Source organism: Sorex fumeus, unplaced genomic scaffold, assembly GCF_029834395.1.
Source record: "Sorex fumeus unplaced genomic scaffold, SorFum_2.1 ptg000006l, whole genome shotgun sequence".
Lineage (NCBI taxonomy): Eukaryota > Metazoa > Chordata > Mammalia > Eulipotyphla > Soricidae > Sorex > Sorex fumeus.
The window spans coordinates 44,480,001-44,501,247 of NW_026606063.1; the positions used below are offsets into that span (position 1 = coordinate 44,480,001).

Here is a 21,247-nt window from a genome sequence, read left to right on the forward strand (position 1 = left end):
CTAGTAAATAAATTCTACCAATAATTTTACTAATATATTATAATATGAAAATGAATTATACACAGATTTGGCGGAGGGTGTAATTTTTTAAAACAGCAAGTCTGGATCTCATATAAGCATTGCTATTTTAAGTTAATGATTTGAAAAAAAAAGTTTCCAAACCATTGAACACCAAAAGATGGATATTAACAAGAGAAGACCTAAGAAATAAGAACCGAACGGTCTGTTTATACCGCTACCTGAATCCCATGTTTTAACTGTACATGAAAAGCTGCTTCAGAAGTAAGCTGCCTTGGGTTATTAAAGCACACAAAAGCTCTACCTCATTGAATGTCTTTGAACTTTACTGAGTCCCACAAGCGATCCTGACCCCTTTGCCCTTTTGACAGGTAATAAAGTTTACAGCAATTCCACACCAAGCCATGCACCAGGGAGTGGTCATAGTAGCAGAAAAAAGCTAGGAAGGCAAACTCAGAAAAAAAATAACATTAATATATTGAATGTGTACAAAGAATATTGTAACTGAGCATATGATTTAAGAGTTGCTTTTCTCTGTTGGTTTTTCTCCCCCCTCCCCCATCTTCTCCAAACGTTTTATAATGATGTTAAATTGATTAGTGCTGTTATGAAACAAAACTGGTTTAAATTTTAATTGCCAGGCACTCCTAGCACTCACTCCCAGTTTATTTACCAGGTAGCAGACCTCCCAGTGAATGGCTTGAGGATGGTTTTCGCTTGCGTGACTTGAATACAGTCACTATGGGGGACTTGCCTGCTCGGTTGGACTGGTCTATCATGGGCTGCACTATTCTTCTCCGGGCATTAATAAACCTGGAACCAAGAAATTAGAGCAAATTATTATTCCTTTAAAATAGAAAGGGTAGAGGGCATTAAGAAGAGGAGAGGATGTGGAAAGGAAGAACCACAGTGAGAGCAAAGCGAGATTTTGGCAAAATGAGGCCTCCTTGGTTCTCTCTACGGCTCTATGTGCAGTTCACATACTGCAGAACCCGTAACCCCCAGTGACCTCTGAGTACACAGGCTTGGGGTTTCTGAGTTGATTTATGTTTGCCTGTTTTACCACAGTTGGACACTTCCATTTCATCTTTTCATGGGGGAATTAGCAGAGTTTTCAGGAAATAATATTAGCCACCACTCTTTTCAATTGCAAGGGGAGAGAAATTCAACGTAGAGAGCAAGATGTTCATAGGACATATGTTACTTCTCCTAATTAGTAACATTTCAATCTTATGTTCTCTGACTTCTTTTTTTACAATTTTATCAAAACCTTCCCTACCTCTCGCAAACCTAATTCTATTTTAATGCCCACTATTAAGATAATGAACTGGGACAGCAGCACACCATCAAATGAGCGAATGTCTGGAGTTTATCACTACTAACTCACACTGGTGGGGACTTCAGAGAAATTCATTCCTTGTAGAGATTTCTTGGGGTGGCTTTTCTTTTTTCTTTTCTTCGCCCACCCCCTTTATGCATAGTCTAAGGTCAAGGCAAGGTCACAGCAATACAGTAATTGAATTTATAATCTTGCTTTCTCCAGCTAATCCTGAAATTTATTTTAAGACTATATTAAGACATCTAAGTCACTTAAATGTCTTAGTAAGATTTGGGGGTACAGTTTATGGAGGCCCTCAAAGAAAAGTTAACTGCTGAAAAAATTTTAGTAGTTAATATAAACTCTCCAACTTTACCTTCATAAAATTTCTTATTAGCCCTTCATACTATGTAATGGTAAGAATTAGACATCAAATACTGAAATTGAATAGAACATATCAGATTCTGAATAGTTCATTTCTTTTAGTACTCAACTCAACTTAGATTTAAATATATCAAACATTAAAATACAATGAAAAGTTTCATAAGAACTATTAATAATTAAATAATTTATACATCAATATGAATTCTAATTTGTAAGTTTACTAGTTCTGGAAAGAAAATAGTTCCTCAAACCCAACCATTCAACAAAAAGGAAAAGGTTATTAAAATAAAAATAATACTTCACAAAAACTTGATTCTTATTACCTTGTGATCTTTATGCCCTTTTATTGTTTTAGAAGTAATTAAAATAAATAGTGAAACTGGAATCTGACTAAAAGGACACTTGGTGCTAGCTCTTATTCATTGTATATCAGTATTCATATATTAAGTCCCTGAACTACTAATAAAAATATTTAAAACACAGATCTACAACAAATTCTGTTGCAAATCAGGTTATCATTATCTTGTATAAACCATGAAAATTGGAATCATGTGAGCAGAAGGTTAGATTAATTCTCCATTCTCATTATAAGCACAGGTGTAGCACAAACACCATGTGAAATAACTAATTAAAATGAAAAAAAAATCTGCTTTTTCATTAGCTGCCTTCACTGCATGACCAATTAGAAAATTATTTAATATTAATATTCTGCATATACCAAAAGTAATTTTCATAGTAACTAACATAGGTAAAAGAGCAAAATCAGCTCTTTATCTATGGTACTGCTCATAATCTGTAGGTTCTTTGAGGGAAGGAACTCTGTAACTTTTGAGAGTCCTTTTAAAAACATTATAATATGAATATAATTTATATTATTTAATAGGATGACTTCTTTTAAACTGAAGAAAGTTAAAGCTCAAAGAAATTTACTTATTTGAAATCACAAATTATCTAAAAGATGTTAAAATTTTCACCAATGACACATTCTCTAACATCCTAACCAATGCATGGTCAATTTTACAGTGCCATACATCTAAAATATTCCATAAAAAAAGTGTTATCTAAAACTTAATGGGTTCTGTGCCATGCAACAACCCGATTGCTGAATCAGGGTATAAACAGAAGGAAACATTTCTGGAATTTGGGGTTGGGTAGAGGAAGCCATATGGGTGGGGAGGGGCAGGGCATCATCCCCAGGGCTTACTCCTGACTCTGAGCTCAAGGATCACTCCTGGCAGATCTCAGGGAACCATATGGAGTGCCTGGGATAAAACTCAGGTAAGTCAGCCTACCCGCTGTACTATCTTTCCAGCCCCTAGAGACTGGAATGTATCGATGAGTGTATTGCTTCTTCAAACAAAGTTAAGTATACAGTAAGAAGTTTTAGAGTTCTATTTCAAAGTTTGCCTCTTTCACACTTTTATATTCAGATTTCCAGGGACCAATTCATAATAACCAACTCAGGTAGGATTTCATTATTCATAAATAAATACCATGGAACCATAGGGATAATCTCTGAACATAGAGCCAGGAGTAAGCTCTGAGCATCATCAGGTGTAGCCCCCCAAACAATAAATGACTAAATAAAAAATAAAATCATTTCATCAATAGGACTATGCGATAACTGAAATACGTTTAACCTTACTTCCATAGGGCCGTTTTTCAAATATGTATACTATAGCGATTATGCCCCTCTTTTTCCTAGGTTAAATATTCATGATTCTTAAGTAACTTTTAACTGTGAGTTCTAGAATTTTGAGGTCACTCACCATGTGAACCACTTTCTGCTTAACGATACTTTGTCTCTGTTCTTCTGAAGGTCTCTACTAGACAGAACTAAATGCAGTTATTCCCCAATAGAGAGCTTATACCACATCACAGTATCTTAGCTAAGGACCCACAGGTGCTAAGTGCTATTTGTTTCCTTTTTTATTAGCAATCATCATTTGTTGTCATTGACAACACAAATTTAGGCAATCTATAGGACATGTAGGTATCAAAATGGGAGATCATTGACTAATGAAATTAAAACTACCAAACAGTAAAAACCTAAAAATACCTCATTACTTTCTCTGATCATATTAGTAGGTATACTCTAGAACATTTTAATTGAATGCCACTTTCAATATAATGAATATTATCAATACCTATGGACATAATAAGCTCTCAAAATGTTTCTGAGATTCCTATTCTTTTCGGGGGAGTATGGATGGTTTGGGCCACACCTAGGAGTGCTCAGAGATAAGTGGTGGTATTTATATGAGTGCCAGGAATCAACCCAGAGTCAGTTGCATGCAAGACAAGTGCTCTTCCTCTGTATTATCTCTCTGGTCCCTAATTTCTATTCTTATAGAAAACACATCATTATCTGGTGTGGATATCTTTTATTTACCATCTCTTATCATGGATATATTTATCTAAAAATATTTAATAGCAGGAAAATATATTAAAACATTATCATCTTTCCAATCTCAAACCATCTCAACATTTGATTGTCTTTAGTTTATCTCATCATTATCTTAGACTCTTATATGTACTTTATGTAATTATGCTATGTACAGCAAAGCCATGTGTTGGGACAGCTTCAGACTGAATTCAGATACAAAAACATTTTCCTTCTGGGCAAAGTAATAAAATGACATTCTTGCTCCTCCCACTATAAGTCAAACAGAGGTCAGTTCCCCCATCCCTGTATCTGTTTAAATAAACTGGTCCAGCTGTTTGTTTCTAAAATGCCCTTTGACCTTGTGTCTCATCCTCCCTCCTTTTGTGACAGAATGCTTTAATTCCCATTGTGAAAGGTTCTAAATTATAAAGAATTTTCTAAACTTTGTACCACAAAATAAGATCTTTAGATTTTACATAAACTCACACAAACATATTTCCTTCTTAAAATACCTCTCATTTCAAGAAACAGTAGTAAAACCATTATTTAACATGTGTCCCAGTATAAATTAGAAAAATATTACAGCACAAACATAAGAAGAAATTGGTTTTATAGAGTTTTTTTAATATTTAGGATTTTGTTTTATTTTTATTTTTTAAAATTTTTATTAGTGAAACACCATGAGGTACAGTTGTAGATACAAATTTTTGTGCTTGGGTTTCAGTTATACAATGATCGAGTACCCAACCCTGGTGTGCCCATTCTCCATCACCACTGATCCCAGTATTCCTTCCCGCCCCCCCCCCCCCCCGCCAACCCCCTATCCCACCCTCCCTCTGTGGCAGGGCATTCCCTTTTGTTCTCTATAGAGATATTTTGGATGTAATAACAAAATTCCAATTCTAAAAACATAATCGAAAATACATTCTCCAACCACCATCAAATAGTTTAACATGAAATATATCATGAAATAAATAATCTTTAGAATTTTCTATATTTAATAAGATTCAGGATTTTTCAGTTTGGAGTTGTAATAGGAAAACATTATAATGATACAACTGAGGTCTAAACCTTATAGTTCTTAAAACTTAGATGCATATTATTGGTAATATATGACACAAAAGTTTTCCTGACTCATTAAATCATTTTTTATCTCAGTCTGATAGAGCTTAGCTCAAATTTGCCATACATTGAGCACCTAAAAAGACAATAACTAATCACCTTAAAGAGATATGCTCTAAAGGCTTTGAAATGTTTACCTTTTCATGTTACATTATGAACATGAACATGCATATATATATTTTTATTTTTAATCTAACTTTTCTTTGAAAACAATCTTTTATGAAGTTCTTTCTAATAACTGTAACTCTAAAGATTACATTAGTCTGAATTACAGAAAGAATTCTTCTATTTCCCTTTCTCACAGAAACTAATTTCTTCCTATGAGAATACTATCATCTTTCCCCTCACCCACAAAATTTCACAAATAGAAATAAGATAATAAATTGGTTTTATACTTTTATTCAATAAAAGAGATGTATTTCTTTTCTTCTAGTTACTGTTTAAGACTCAAATCCTACCAAGGAAGAGTGAGAGACTGAAAGCGCAAAATCATCAAAATTTCACTTGTGGGATTATCTCAAAATTCAGTTTTACTCTTTGTATTCTAAAAATATTAACCAGATAAGAATAAGAAATAATTCATGATTGATGCTAACAAAAAATACAGAAACTTTGCTTTATTCTTTCTTTGCCCTCTAGATGTTTGTCTTTAGACTCTAATTTTTTTTCATTCTAATAATTCCACCTATCAATTATCATTCTTAGTTTCTGAATACTGAATAGTTTTCTGAGCAAGATCTGGTAAAACAGCTTTCTAAAGCTGACCTTTGTCCTTTAGTTTATCCTCTATTTCTTGCCCTGCTTACTTCCCACAAAACTAGATTGCTAAGTTTAGTTTCCTCTCCGTGAGAACCAGAGGCTACAGAGAACATAGTGAGCATCCATTAAGACCAAAGCACAAGCTAACTACATTTTCCCAGTTCTACAGGCAGCATGTCCACTTAGCTTTGACCTTTTCCTATATTCTTGTACGGGCATGTATGTTTCCTCACTAATAATGACCAAAAGAGTAAGGAAGAATTGCTTGCTCATATTCAGGAATGACATTTTCACTTATTTTCAATTCTATTTTTTAGTGCTTAAAAGTCTACTTATTCAGTGATGATTAAGGGGAGTTCACATTTTGTTACTGTAATATGGCACAGACAACTCAATAAACACACATAAAACCAAACTGTTGTTTCTCAACAATGGCATGACTTTATCATTCCCATAGCACTTGCCAATGAGGGAAAAGTGAATACTCGGCAGGAAGGTGGATTTGAGTATGAAGAAATACCATTTTACAATATCCTTCTATGTCAGAGAAACTAAAATGATCATATGTTTAGAAAATATCCATTAAACAACAAGATACGTTAGTAAAGATGATAAAACCCAGCCCCCGGAAGAGAACAGCGCAGTCTCCTGCCCCCACGCCCGGCTGTCCTCACCCAGGCCCCTTGGAGGGGAGCGGGTTGAGTTTCCCTCCCCGCCCCGACCAGGGCTCCAGCAGCCAAAGATCTCCAGAACCAGCTACCACCATGCTGAGACCACTCTCCACACGCATGAAGGTACTGGCCAAGGAACAAAGGGTCCCAGGGCTGAGATCTCCAAGCCTGCTCGGATCGGGGCTGAGCATCCTCCACCCAGATCCTCCAAATTCCAGTAGGCAGGGGTCACACCCACCAACTGGCCCCCTGGCGCCCTGTAATCCCATCAACGGCCAAGACTCAGAGACTATAAAACCCAGCTCCCAGAAGCACGCGGCTGCATTTGTGGCCGTGCGGCATCTTATTGTAACATCTTATTATCTCATTACTACTTGGACAAACTGGCAGGCTACCGAATGTAACCTGCCCACATGACAGAGTCTGGCAAGCTCCCCATGGCGTACCCAATATGCCAAATACCAGTAACAGTGATGGGTCTCATTCTCCTAGCCCTGAAAGAGCCTTGAATATGGCACTTTTTAAAAAATCTCAGGGCTAGGATGAAGGAGACGTTACTGGGGCCTGCTCGAGGCAATCAACGAACAACAGGATGGTCGTGATCATGATCGTGATTAAAGAAAGTATTAATTATAATCTTAACTTTAATGTATAATTAGGAATACCTAAACATACTTAGAAATAAAAACTAATACCATGCATAATTAAATTTGTTTTTAATACTAGATCTAAATGCTCTATTCTTTAATAAAATATATAAGATATAAAGATGGATACTCAATATATACTTCATTTTATATAATTTCTATAAACATTTTTAAAGAATTAAGCCTTGTGGACAGTCTTCACATTAGAAGATAGCTGCTGAATTCCAGAATTTTGGCCTTTTTCTATTCCATGAATTTTCTTGATGAAGCATTTCTTTCAATTTTATCACAGTCATCTAAATAAAAGTATATATACTACATTTTTTAAAGTCAGCATTTCTTAATAACTTGAAGGCATGATTTATAAACAAACCATTCAGGGAAAGAGTTGTAGCTATTTTCCAAATAACTCTGTTTCTTTACACAAGAAGTCAAGTTCAAAATCTTTTGTTGGAACTCTTTCTTTTAGATTTACTTATTGGAATTAATGAGCCATGATTGGTGATATTTGGGGTTCAAACCTTCTATACTCCCTTTCTAAAGTAAAACTTCATGAAATGTGATTTTAAAATATTCTAGGAAAATTGAATCAATCTCAAGTCAAACCTTATGAAATCATGTTTTTGGCTCCTTCTTCTAGTTTCTCTACCTCCTCGAGAATCTGACAGTTCCAAGACTGTGCTCCATCATCTGTGTGCAGCGGGGTGAGGGTTGATTGAGGGGTGGACAAAAGAGAAGGGGGCACATGCTCTGTTCTTCATCTACTCTAAAAACATAATACTGGAATTTGCTCGAATCACAACAAAGCCACCAATCAGCAGTCCGAAAAGATTCCCCTTGTGTAACAGTAATGGGTATATTTCTCGAAATTCCTCTAGAAACTGACGTTATCTAAGTCAATGGGACAAACTGATTACATATAAAAGTCTCTTCAAAGCAACAAGTGAACAAGTCACTTATAAGTTGAAAATTATAATGCAAAGTAATAACAAAATCCATGTACTACTTTGCACTTCACATCACAAAAGAACTTTCAAATACTTCATCACTTAGTACATACATATTACAGAAAGATTTCCTTGAGAGCAAGATGCAAACTAATTTTTTATTCTAGAAAAATATACACATCGATTTGCTCGAGCGGGCCCAGTAACGTCTCCATTGGAGACTTTGTTGTTACTGTGTCTGGCATATCGAATACGTCACGGGGAGCTTGCCAGGCCCTGCCATGCGGGTGAGATACTCTCGGTAGCTTGCCGGGCTCTCCGAGAGGGGCAGAGGAATCGAACTCGGGTCAGCCACGTTGGCCGCTTGTAAGGCGAATGCCCTACCACTGTGCTATACACATGCCAAATCCTTTAATATGACTTGAGCTCAAAGTAAAGGTGTGGGGTTTCCTTGAGAGGAGGTCTTCATTTCCTTTGCCACTGCCTGCTGCCTTAGATGATTAAAGTCCTAGATTCCAAATTCAGTGAAATGAATTGTGGGAATATCTCTCACTAGACCTAGTATATGAAGCAGTGAACAGCTCAAAATATCTAATGTGTTCATTAAAGATATTTAAAGATATTTAACAAACAAATTTCATTAGAGATATTTAATAGACACAAAGTATCTTAAACACAAAAATATTTTAAGAATCACTAACAAGTATTCATATAACACAAAGGTAATAATATGCTATTTATAAGATATTAATTTAAGTATGATGGATTGTGAAATTTGTATTTATTTATAAGAATAAGAATAGTGGCTTGCTTACAGCCTTTAGAATTAAATTGATCATTTAGCAATCTGTATAAGCAATAGGATGAAATAGCAAAATTTTTCTATAGTAATAAAAAAGCTAAAATAGAAATCATAATATCTTAGAAAATAGATACATCACTCTTTGTTTTAAGTTGAATTATTTTCCTCATTGTTAAGAGGATGGGGTAAGGCCATATCTGGTGGTATTTAGGGCTTAATCCTGACTCTGTGTTTAAGGAACACTCCTGGCAATGGCACCAGATGTGCCATTTTATGCAGTAGGCATAACCATAAATGTCTCAGGAAAATGGTGTCATTTTTACCCTAATGATCAAAAAGGCACCCAAATAAAACACCCCCTGGATGACTGTAACTGTTAGAAATGTGACTGCCCAGCATATTTGAGATATTAGACTCTCCAGTACTATGTTGGCATATCTCTATATTCTTTCTTTCTCCAGGACCTCTCTTTTAGTTGTCCCAGCTCCCTGAGTCTTCATTAACTAAAAACTACCCTGGCCTGGAATCACTACTGATGTGAAAAGAGGGCGTCTTAAAATTTACTACAAAGTATTGTAAAAATTTCTACTATTACTTGGTCACAGATTCATTCTTATAATATTACACTAATGGTTCCACAATTGGAGGCATGTATCTATATCTTAGAATGTTTACTGCAATTTCTTGGGGTGGGGAAGGTTGAGGGGGATTATGGTCTGGGCCACACCCAAAGATGCTAAGGGGTTACTCCTGCCTCTATGCCCATGGGTCATTCTGACAGTGCTTGGGAGACCGTAATATGGTGCCAACCAGAGAGGAAACCAGGGAGATGCTTTTATAAGGCAAATGCCTTAACCCCTCTCCCTCATTGTTGTTTCAATTAGTAAAGCTTAACATCAAAACTATAATCGGTATATAACAATGTGTAAAAACCTTAGGTGCTTAATCACAAATGGAACCATGTATATGGATTTAAAAAACTAGCAATTAAGGCACATGCCAAAATCTTTTAAATGAAGATAAAACTAGCAAATTGTCAAAATATTTGAAAAACAATCATGCTTCTCTAGGTCATAGAAAGAGAAATTTTGAAGCACCTGTAGACTGAGTGATTCTGAGTGGTTTTTCTCCTCTTTGAGCTACATCACTCATGAGCATCACAATCGAAACACAGAGTAGGGAGAGTTATCATGATGTCTAGTTAAAAGTATAAGAACTGAGTAGGGAAAGCAGGAATGTGGCTCAAACAGTAGGCAGAGCATACACCTTACCCGTGGTTTGTTCCCTGGGCCCACATGTCTTGCCATCCAGGACTGGGTGGTGGCCCCAAATATTGCTAGGATTAGTTCCCATGGCAATGGAACAGATGAATACAAGGACTGAGCAGGAAAATGTGACTTACTGGCTTTCTGATCAGAGGAGTATTTATTAGGTTACAGTGTTGAAATGATCAAATGAGTTAATGTTTATGAAAAGCACTTTGAAAACTGTTAAACTTAACAAAAGAATTTTCTGAGATCTTATTCTTTATGATTCAAAAAATAATGGTAACAAACTTGTATGTAAATTCTTATTGTAGCAAAAGATGTAAATAGTCCAAATGTCCATCAACTAATGAGTATGTAAACAAAATGTGGCCCATCCATGCAACAGAACAATATTCAGTCCTACAGAAGAATGAAATACTAGGAACTCATGCTGCAGCATAGATAAAACTTGAAAATATGATGGTGAATGAAGGAAGCTAGCCACAAGACCACATACCACATGAATAAATCTTATCAATGTAAAGAGCACATTTACATACATGATCGTAATTATCTACAATGTCTAAGTAGGCACATTTATAGAGACAGAAGGTAGATTAGTGCTTATTAGGAGATGATAGGATGGATGCATGAATAGGGATGATAGCTAAAATTTCAAATTTTTGAGATGGTAAAATGTTCCAAAATTGACTATAAGGATAGTTGCAATTATTTGTGAACATCCTATAAACCATTTAGTTATATACCTTAAGTGGGTGAATTGCGTACTTTATCAATTATAACTCAATGAAAGTGTTAAAAAATAAATGCAGAGTGGTGGGTTGAAGGAGATACTGGAAGAGGGATCAGCCCCCTCCTTGTTTCTAATTAGTAGCTTAACAAGACAAGGTCCTTAGAGCTGCACCTGCCAACTGACTTAAATCCTATCGAGATACAGACTGTCATCTGTGGCAAGGTGATTCTAAAGTGTTAATCCAAGCTCCCTTCTGATAAATTTCATATTCAAAAATACCCTTGTCATCTACAATTTCAAAGGAAATAGTCTGGTTAAAATAAATCGCTAATTTAATATGCTTTTTTTAAAAAAAAGTTACATTCACTCATTGTGTGCCTGATATGCTGATTCCACCCCCATCAATCCCTTTCCGCCTGATTTGACTGAGGATGAGAATCATAACCTACTGTACTTTACTTCCTGCAAATAATACTGTCAGGTGACCACCCATGGGGGCTGAAATCTCTCATTTTTGATGCATACAATCCTTTTCGTTAGCTTTCCAACATTCCTCACTTCCTCCCCTTTCCAAATACATCTGAACTCTGACCTAAACTTGATCAAATAAAATCAACTATAGCAGATGTTCTAGTGATATAGGCCAACAAAACCCTCCAAACAGGCAATAACCCTCAAAACTATTGGCTTGCATTCAAATCAACACCCCACAATAGAAAATACTAAAAATTTGTATGTAAATGAAATCCAGATAGTTCATTTAATTTCCATCCCAACGCAATATACTATTTTAAAAAAACATGACTTCATCGATGTGCTAAAAAAATCACCCCGAAGCAGGAAATGCATTTTTGAATTGTTACATTTAGAATCCAAGATCAAAAACCCCCATGGACCTGAAAGGGTTAATGTGTTTAAGAAAGGAAACATTTTTCCCTTCTTCAATGATGGAATCTAATCTTGTGAGGCATTAAGGTCCCTGAGTCACATGGTTAAGAGGGTAAGAAGGAAAAGGGCTGAGCTCATGGATGGGAACAGATTAAGGTTTTTGTTTATTTGTTATTGTTCAGGTGTCAAGAGCCTGTAGGGTTAATTATTCCCCATATGAATGGGCTTGACTTAAAACCCATCTAAGAATGAAAGTAAAAAAAGAGGAAAATAACAATGACTGAGGGCAATGACTAGGCAGAGTCCAGTATCTGTCAAATATCCGTGTTGCTGGAGAGTTTGTTTTTGTTTCCGTATTTTCCAAGTTCTCTTTCCTCTTATTTTTTTTTAAAGAAGCAAAGCAAACCTTTAGGCATTTACTCGATGCTCTAAGCATTCACACACTGGAGCAAAGCAACCAGATCCAAGACAACGGCTGCCCTCGGAAACACTTCCTTCCCCTATGCTCCTGGCTCCACTCCATATTTTGAGAAAATTGTTTTATTCAACAAGGAGGCAACATTTGCCCCATTTTTTAATATTTCAGGCTGACTTTTTAACCACTAAGAAATGCTGTTTGTTTTATGTAGGCGCAGCCTGGAGCAAGATGATGATGTAAGTGAGAGGAGCGAGTTTCTTTGGGCACAGCTCGGTGCTTCAGTGCTCAATGGTTAATCACCCAACACCAGCCTCAGCAACTGTTGACACAAAATAGGTGGAGATCAGGTCTGTGCAAGCAGAAAATACCAGAAAGGCAAACTATATGTAAACACACTTAAGACAGATTTGACAAGAATAGACCTAAACCTGACTTGCTAGGAAACTCTTAATGTTTAAAGCTTCAATGTTGCTCTCAGCTGAGGCTGTTTTCCCATACAAAGTTTCCTTTGAGAAGAAAAGGAGGAACATTTTAAAAAGGAAAAGTTTACAGAAGACAGCTGAGACATTCGTCCCCTTGATTCACACAGTGTGAGTTTCAAATCTGCTCGCACATACAGGATTTATGTCATGCAATACAGTTCTTCCATGTCTCGCTGGAGCAGAGCCAGAGAAGGGGTGGGGGCAAAAACGTACACACACAACCACAATTCAGAAAGTTATTTCTCCTGACCTATAAAAATCAGGCAAAGAAGCAAATGGATAATGCTTAAACGGTCTTTTAATCTTATCTAACTGACACCTGACAACCCATTACTTATAGATTATTAATGCACCCACTAAAAAGTTTGTCATGTACAAAATTACTGGAGAAAAGATTGAACGCCTGAGGAAAAAACAAATTTTGCTGTACAATAACTTCAGAAATTTCAAGCCTATTATCTGTCATGCCCTTCATAGACTCATTGCACACTGTTAAAAACAACTGATTTATCTTCATTATGAATCCGAAAATGACAGCACACATGTTTTTCATGTCTTACGATAATGTTTAATTTCATTGAGTTTTTATTTCAGAGTGATGTTATGCTTAAGATGAAGAAAAGTCACAACTTTTGAATTCATTTTCTGTTGTTTCTCAAAGGACTTGGTCTCCCCCACAACCCACCCCTCACCCCTTTGCTCCTGTTTTGTTTATAAAGCTGCAATCCAAGTCAGTTGTAGAACATCTACCTTGCTTCTCACTGGATCACTTTATTAGACAGTCTAGAACATCAGAGATCCAAAAAGAACTTAGGATCCCAGGATGAGTCCTCATGACCTTTTCAGGCAGAAAATGCAGTTGCCTGAGGAGATAAAGGAAATTGAGCTGGGACACAGATCCAACTGGGGGTAGGGTGATAGGTGAAAAATTTCCTAACATTCTCTTCCTGAACTTCCGTCTGTGAAGTGCATGTTGTCACAAGACTTAGAGGGAATCTGTTCCTTAGCCACCTGTGGAGCTGGGCTTTTCCACCTAGTTCTGTGGCCTCTCATCCTCCTCACTTCCGAAGCTCTTCATGAAGCTATGCCAGGCTGTAGAAAACATCAGAAATTCCTTCCATGTCTTCAACAAGATTCTTGTGCCTAGATACTGAGACAGCAAATCTGGCTTAATGAGGACTTGCTCCAAAGTGTGCTGACCCACACACTTCCTCAGAGTCAACCAGCAGGTCACTGGTTTCACCACCTTGCAAGGTCTCACAGGAGGTCAGAAACAAGGAGTCCACCAGACAAGATCAAGGCTCCCGACTCACTAAGCTCTGGATTGCTTGTGAATTCCACAGACAATGGTCCTGATATAGTTCCTCAGGTGGTACTGATTCTCCACTCTAAGTTTCAAGTTTTAAGTTCCACTCCACTTTTAAGTTCTTTACTTGAACTAAAAACCTCAGAGTCTGTGTGTGTGTGTATGTGTGTGTGTGTGTGTGTGTGTGTGTGTGTGTGTGTGTTTGTGTGTGTGCCATACCCAGTCATGCTCAGGGGTTATTCCTGGTTCTGAATGCAGGAATCGCTCTGGCTGTGCTCTGGGGACCATAAAGGATGCCAAGGATCAAACCCAGGTCACCCACATGCAAGGCAAGTACCTTATCCTATGTACTATCTCTCCAACCCTGTCAGAGATAGTCTTTGAAAGGTGGCTGGAGGAGATAGCTGGACAGGAAACAGGAAGGGGACTTCCCAAATTTACCTTCTTACATATTCCACCTTTTCTAATATTCACAATGTGGTTTATTTAACACAGTGGGGCAGAGCTCCGAGTAAACTTAGCGAGTGTAAAACTTACAACCAAGTCTATTTAACAGAGTGTAGAATCATTTTCAAAGACGAATTGTTTGCTGGAAATTTTTTAAACCTGCAGACAAAAGCAGTGTCTCTGTTGAACTCCTAAGACTCTCTGACATGACAATACCTGAAGGTTTCTAAATTCACAGCTCTTTTTTTTTCTGCAAGCTATTTGCTCAGCTTTCCTAATAATACCCTGCCTGGCTGGCACTTTGCCAGCTCTGTCTCAGGCAATATGCAAGCTAAACATTTTTTGACTGATTTCAATATTTTCTTATGAGCAACTAGACAGTATTTTATCTAGTGAGTATTACCGATTGCTATAATCTAAGCCCAGAGTAAGCGCCTGAAAAGGTAATATTATTAGAATTGACACTCAGGGTGAAAAGCATAGCAATTAACTATGGCTTAGGAAACAACAACCCTTTCTGAAATGTGCAGGGAGTGAGTCTATTTATATTTCTACTTCTCTTTCTTCTTTCAAAAATACTGCACCTGTTACTTCATTGATCAATTAGGAAGTCTACCTTAAATATAGGTTACACTTAAATTCTCAAGGGAAAAAGTTAAACCACCTGCTTAATAAAATTACCTTTTGTGTGTGAAGTTGTTCCATCTTAGGCGATTCTCAGGTAAGGAAAAAATCACTATACATCCTACACTTTTATTTTGTAGTTTAAAAGAAAACAAATGACCCAGTGCCTCTTATGTGATGCAATCCTTTTTTTTTTTTTACATCTGTTTTCCTTGCTTTTGTGTCATGTCTCTATTTAGCTTTATTGACAAAACAATCTGTGCCTAATGTTTAAACAACATCTGTAAAATGTATTATTAAATTATGTTGGAAGAAAAAGCAGAGCGATTCTATGAAACCCTCTGACCCCCTATTGATTTTTACATCACAGACGTTGAACGGATAATTTGTGAATGTTTTAACATTTACATCTGCAGAGGTACCTATATTTATAGAATCTTTGATTACTTATAAAAGTATTTGCTCTGTTATTACCATAACTCAGAAAGAAATTTAACCTTTAACAGCTGAATCTGTTTATTGTAATAAGGGAGATCCTATTTTTTAAAAATAAGTTTACATTTTTACCTGCCAGTGGCATATATCCCAAAGAATAACATACATGTCCCCACCCACTAGGAATAAATCGGAAGCAATGCCTGAATGCTTTGCAGTTTTGAAGGCAATAAATGAAGTAACTGGGAAATTCTGGTCTGTGTACTAAAAACTGAGAACTGTAGTGCTTTGATCCTTTCATAAAGTGTCACCTCAGATGTTAGGTTACTCCCTGGAATCTTATGCACCCAAATGATGGAAAGTGATTTTTCTCTTCACATCACATTCCTTATTCCACAAACACTGTATATTTTACACCTAAAAAATCGTATTTCTTACTAAAAGAGCAAAGGAATAAACACTTAACACTTAATGTTAGGCCTCAGTTGGGAAAGTGTCAGGGTAAGAAGTTGTAAACAAAGAAACTGTAAAATGTATTCAATACACCCTAGGCTAAAACTTTGCTGAGGCAGTATGTGTCTGAGGCATCCAGCAAGCAAGATACAATCACAGGCACAAGTTTTCATCACATGGAATTCCCAGGCCTGCCACACTGCTGTGAAAAATAAAGCAAGTTTTTATTTGGACATTCTACACACACATTTTCAATATAAAAAATAAGATGGTGTATTCACAGGGAAAAAAGAATACTGGCTATTGACTTTGGGTTTATAGTTTTTTAAATTCTATATAAATACACAAAAAACATCAAGTCTCAAAATTTAAGGTATTTCTACTTAACCAACACAGGCCATATATTGGTAATGCTTCACCAGCCTGATAAAACAGTTATTTTCCAACAGAAATGCAAAAAAAAATTCCCAAATATTACCATTTATCATTTTTTATCAAATCATAATTGGAAGTAAGGGAGCAAATGAAGAAAGGAGAACACATATACTTACAGCAAATATTATATTTCAAATTGATGTTTGAAGTCTAAATCTATCCCAACATAGCATATGGAAGTATTTGGGCAATTAGTTATGGAAATTGATTGTTTAAAACATGCAGTTACTTCACATACTTAGATAAGATAGGTAAAAAGAATCTTTGCCCAAATTATTTGCATATTACATCAATTTTCAAGAAGTTTGTTAGTATAAAATTTTATCAGTGAATGAATTTCACATTCCACCCTAGGGTCCCAGTCCTAAAGCACCTATACATACTTTTTGGAGATTTCTTGAAGTGGGGGAAGGAGGAGGGCAGGGGTGTGGCACACCTGGCAGTGCTCAGAGTTTACTCCTGATTCTGGGCTCAGGGGTCACTCTTGGTGGTGTTTAGGAGATTATATGGAAGTGTCAGGGATTAAACTGAGGTTAGCTACATGCAAGGCAAACACCTAGACCTATATATTATTTCTCTGACCTTAAAACCATTAAAAAAAATTCCTCCTATCTTTATTTCTTCTTTGATTTGCTTATTGTTTCTTGGGCCACATCCACTGGTGAGAGGAGGACCATGAGATAGTGGGGAGTGAATCTGAATCCTGAATATAAAGCACGAACTCTTGCCCTTAGAGCTACTTCCCTGGTCCTATGCTTTCTTAAAATAAAATTTTAAAGTAAAGTATTCTAACAATTGACCCCCCAAAAAAATTACAACAGTTTTGTTGTAGTTATTTTTTTTTTTTTGATACTGGGGACCAAACCCATGGCATTATCTATGTAAAAGCACGTGGTTCGCAGCTGAGGTACATCCCCAGCCCTAACAGTTCTTAATTTCTCTTAATCAGTCCAATTGGTCTTTTTTAAAAATTTATTTATCTATTTAATTTATTTATTTTTGCTTTTTGGGTCACACCCGGCGATACACAGGGGTTACTCCTGGCTCATGCACTCAGTAATTACTCCTGGCGGTGCTCAGGGGACCATATGGGATGCTGGGAATTGAACCCGCAATCCCAGGTTGGGTGCATGCAAGGCAAATGCTAGACCCGCTGTGCTGTCGTTCCAGCCCCTGGTCTTGTTTTTTTTACATTTAAATTATCCCTGTTTCTAAAAATAAATAAATAAATAAATAAATAAATAAATAAATTATCCCTGTTTCATTTGTATCTCTTCCCCTTTTATCTCCTCAAATCCCATCTTCTTTGACATTTCAGAGCGGCTGGTATATATTACTTATGCCAATTAAGTAATATTGCCGGGGCCCCTTGGAGGGGGGCAGGTTGAGTTTCCCTCCCCGCCCCGAGCAGAGCCCCGGCAGCAGAAGACCTCCAGAACCAGCCACCATCCAATGGCCAAGACCCGGAGACTAAAATCCAGCTCCCTGAAGAGAACAGCACAGAGTCTCCTGCCCCTGCGCCTGGCTGTCCTTACTGGGGCCGCTTGGAGTGGCTGGTATATATTACTTATGGCAATAGGCAGGGGTCACACCCACCAACTGCCCCTGGTGCCGTGTAATCTCATCAATGGCCAAGACCCAGAGACTAAAACCCAGCTCCCTGAAGAGAACAGCGCAGAGTCTCCTGCCCCCACACTTGGCTGGTATATATTACTTATGGCAGTAGGCAGGGGTCACACCCACCAACTGCCCCTCTCCTCCCTGCCCACCCCCCCCCCCCCCGCGCTTTGTAATCCCATCAATGGCCAAGACCCAGAGACTATAAAACCCAGCTCCCAGAAGTGAATGCGGCCGTGTGACATCTTATTGTCTCATTCTTACTTTGGACAACCTGGCAGGCTACCGAATGTAACCTGCCCACACGGCAGAGTCTGGCAGACTCCCCGTTGTGTACCCAATATGCCAAATACCAGTAACAATGATGGATGTCATTCTTCTAACCCTTCTTGAATATGGCACTTTTTAAAATCTCAGGGTTAGGGCGAAGGAGATGTTACTGGTGCCTGCTCGTGGCCATCGACAAACAACAGGATGATCGTGATGGTGATGGAAATTAAATAGGTGTAAATTTAGCTCAATGCTGAATGAAATAACTATTAAAACTTACCAAAGTTTTCTTGTTGCATTTTTTAGTCAAAACATAACTTAAAGCTGCATTGGGCAGGGTTTCTTATGACAAGCTAACTAGACATGAGTTTATATTTTTCATTTACATACTATGTATTTTGATACACTATGTTACTGCCAATAATTATGACTGATCTACACCCAACCTGCCCTTCAGCATTTTATTAAATCTCTTCAGCAGTGACTCATAATTCGTCAAAATGTACATTTGTGTTAACAAGTTTTAAGAAATACAAGAGAGAAGATACATCTTTTAAAAAATTAAAAGTTAAGTGGCTAAATTAAGTGACGGGGAAATGCTAAATACTAAGGCAGAGTCTTTTTTCTTAATTACTACTTCCAGAAATAATGTGGACTGATGCTCAACACAGGGCAAATATTCACAAGTTCCCCCAAAATACCTTGTGTTATTTTTATTACATACAGTAAAATGCAAACCTCTTAGTATACTCATTTCAAACCCTCAAGTATGCTAGTTTAAGATCCTCAGACACCTCTGGTTCCCATTTTTCCATCAGAGTTTTTTCTTAAATTTTTTTTTAAAGGAAAATAAACAAATTTTCAGCTCCTTGAAAGGAGAATATTTGTGGAGAAAATAAATGAACAGTTGGAAGTCTCAAGACAAACATGGAAGTAGCATTATTTATCAAAGTTAAGAGAAACAATCTCTCTTGTAAATTTTAATTATTTGGGGGATATTCTCAACAAAATTGTTATTGTTGAAAACAGCTACCAAATACAAAGCACTGAGGTGGAAGCAAACATCTAATCCAAACTTATTTCTAGCTCCTTACAAAAGTAGAGAGACCACACCTAGGCAGTTCATTGCCAGCAAGGAACAGATTGTATTCATATCCCAAGTAACTAAGTAAAGGTGACTTTTAAGTTATATGTTGAGTATTAGTGTGAAGCTTAGAGTAAAGTCTGAAAATATTCAGAGAAGTATTTTTTTGTTTTTTGGTTTTTTTTTTTGGGTGGTCACACCTGGTGGTGCTCAGGGACTATTCCTGGCTCTGCACTCAGTGCTCGAGGGACCATATGGGATGCTGGTGATCCAACCCGGTGGGCTGTGTGCAAAGCAAACACCCTCCCCACTGTACTATTGCTCTGGCCTCTCAAAGAAGTATTTGATGGTCAGTATTACAACTTTCTAGAGAGGTCCTTACTTATGGGGGAAGGGTTCTAGTAACACTGAGGAAGATGAGAAATAACCTATGTTACAACCATCCGAGCCACAGCTCATCTACCTCCCTTAATTACAGAGTTCACTCTGTCATTCCCTGGTCCTCAAATGGGAATATTCTCCAGGACACAGAACACTTTCCGGTCCTCTCACTGCATGAAATTGCCCTGTCCTTAGTTTGACATTGAAGACATCTATGAATTTAGGTGCACAGGTAAAATTGATGGTCAGTGTCATCCAGAACAATTTGAAAGACTAAGTTCAAATATGTAGTAGCAACAGTCGAGAATGAAGGCACAATAAAAGGTAAAAATAGGCAAACAGTAAAGCCTCAAGAGCAACACAACTCCTAGGAACAGTTAGCTATCGTCTGCTTCCATTGGCTTCTTATGCACTTGACGAGCAGGGTTGCAAAAATTGATCTCCCAAGGCTGTGGTAAGGTCACAGAAATTGATAACCCTTACAAGCAATGCTTATGTGAGTCTGTCTGTGTCTTGCAGATAATGCACTTTGTAAATTAATCCTCCAAAGGCAAATATATTGTAAGTAGCTTGTTATCTCTAAAATACTAAATTGAAGAATACATGGGATTATATTGACAGAAATTACATTTTCTGTAATGGGGTTTAATATATCTGAAATCTCTCCCAAAGGCTCCCAGGCTCTCTAACAGAGAAGGTCTGTTAATGTAGGTGCAATGGACATCAAAAACAGATTTATTCACCAAAATGGATTAGGCCATGTAATCAGAGATTCTGTAATATTAATCTTTGACACTTATTGAACAGCAAGAAATACTCCAGTCTACAAACTGGCATTCCCAGTTCTCCCCTTTCCCAAACCTGGTTTTCGGCCTCCTCTGGATTTTACTTCAGAGGATAATGTTACCCCATCATAAACAGTAATCTAAAAATATTAGGACAATTAATTAGATACACTTAGTTTTAGAGGATATTAAATTTCCATATCCTTCAAATATGACACTAGCTCTGGGTGACTGTAAGAAATCTGGCTTTCAGCACATTGACCAAAGGTAATAAATCATACTTTCTCAAAGCCTCACACCACACAGCCACACATCGTCAGAATTTTGTTGCCTAGTCTTTGGCACACAATCTCATCTTCTCTCCAAATAGGAAATTCACACATTTATTTAAAAACAGTACAACCCTGCCCTGGGTACATTAGGGCTTACATAGCTTCAAGCTAGAAACGTAATTTCTCCTTTACAATAAATGGAAGATAAGAGAAAAAGTGGGAAACTCTCCTTGAATGCTGAGTCCTCATGAAATCTAACTGCATTTAATTATTTGAATTTAAAGCCTGACAGATA

The 21,247-nt window shown here is 37.1% G+C and overlaps 1 protein-coding gene across 3 annotated transcripts in view; it reads right to left on the minus strand.

Annotated features, from left to right (window-relative positions):
* MEIS1 (Meis homeobox 1) overlaps positions 1–21,247 on the minus strand; it is a 147,145-nt gene that overhangs the window by 4,501 nt on the left and 121,397 nt on the right. For all 3 annotated transcript variants that reach the window (XM_056124952.1, XM_056124937.1, XM_056124944.1), the window contains exon 10: positions 773–831. In XM_056124952.1, the coding sequence (XP_055980927.1) occupies positions 773–831 (59 nt within the window). The remainder of the gene's footprint in view (positions 1–772; positions 832–21,247) is intronic.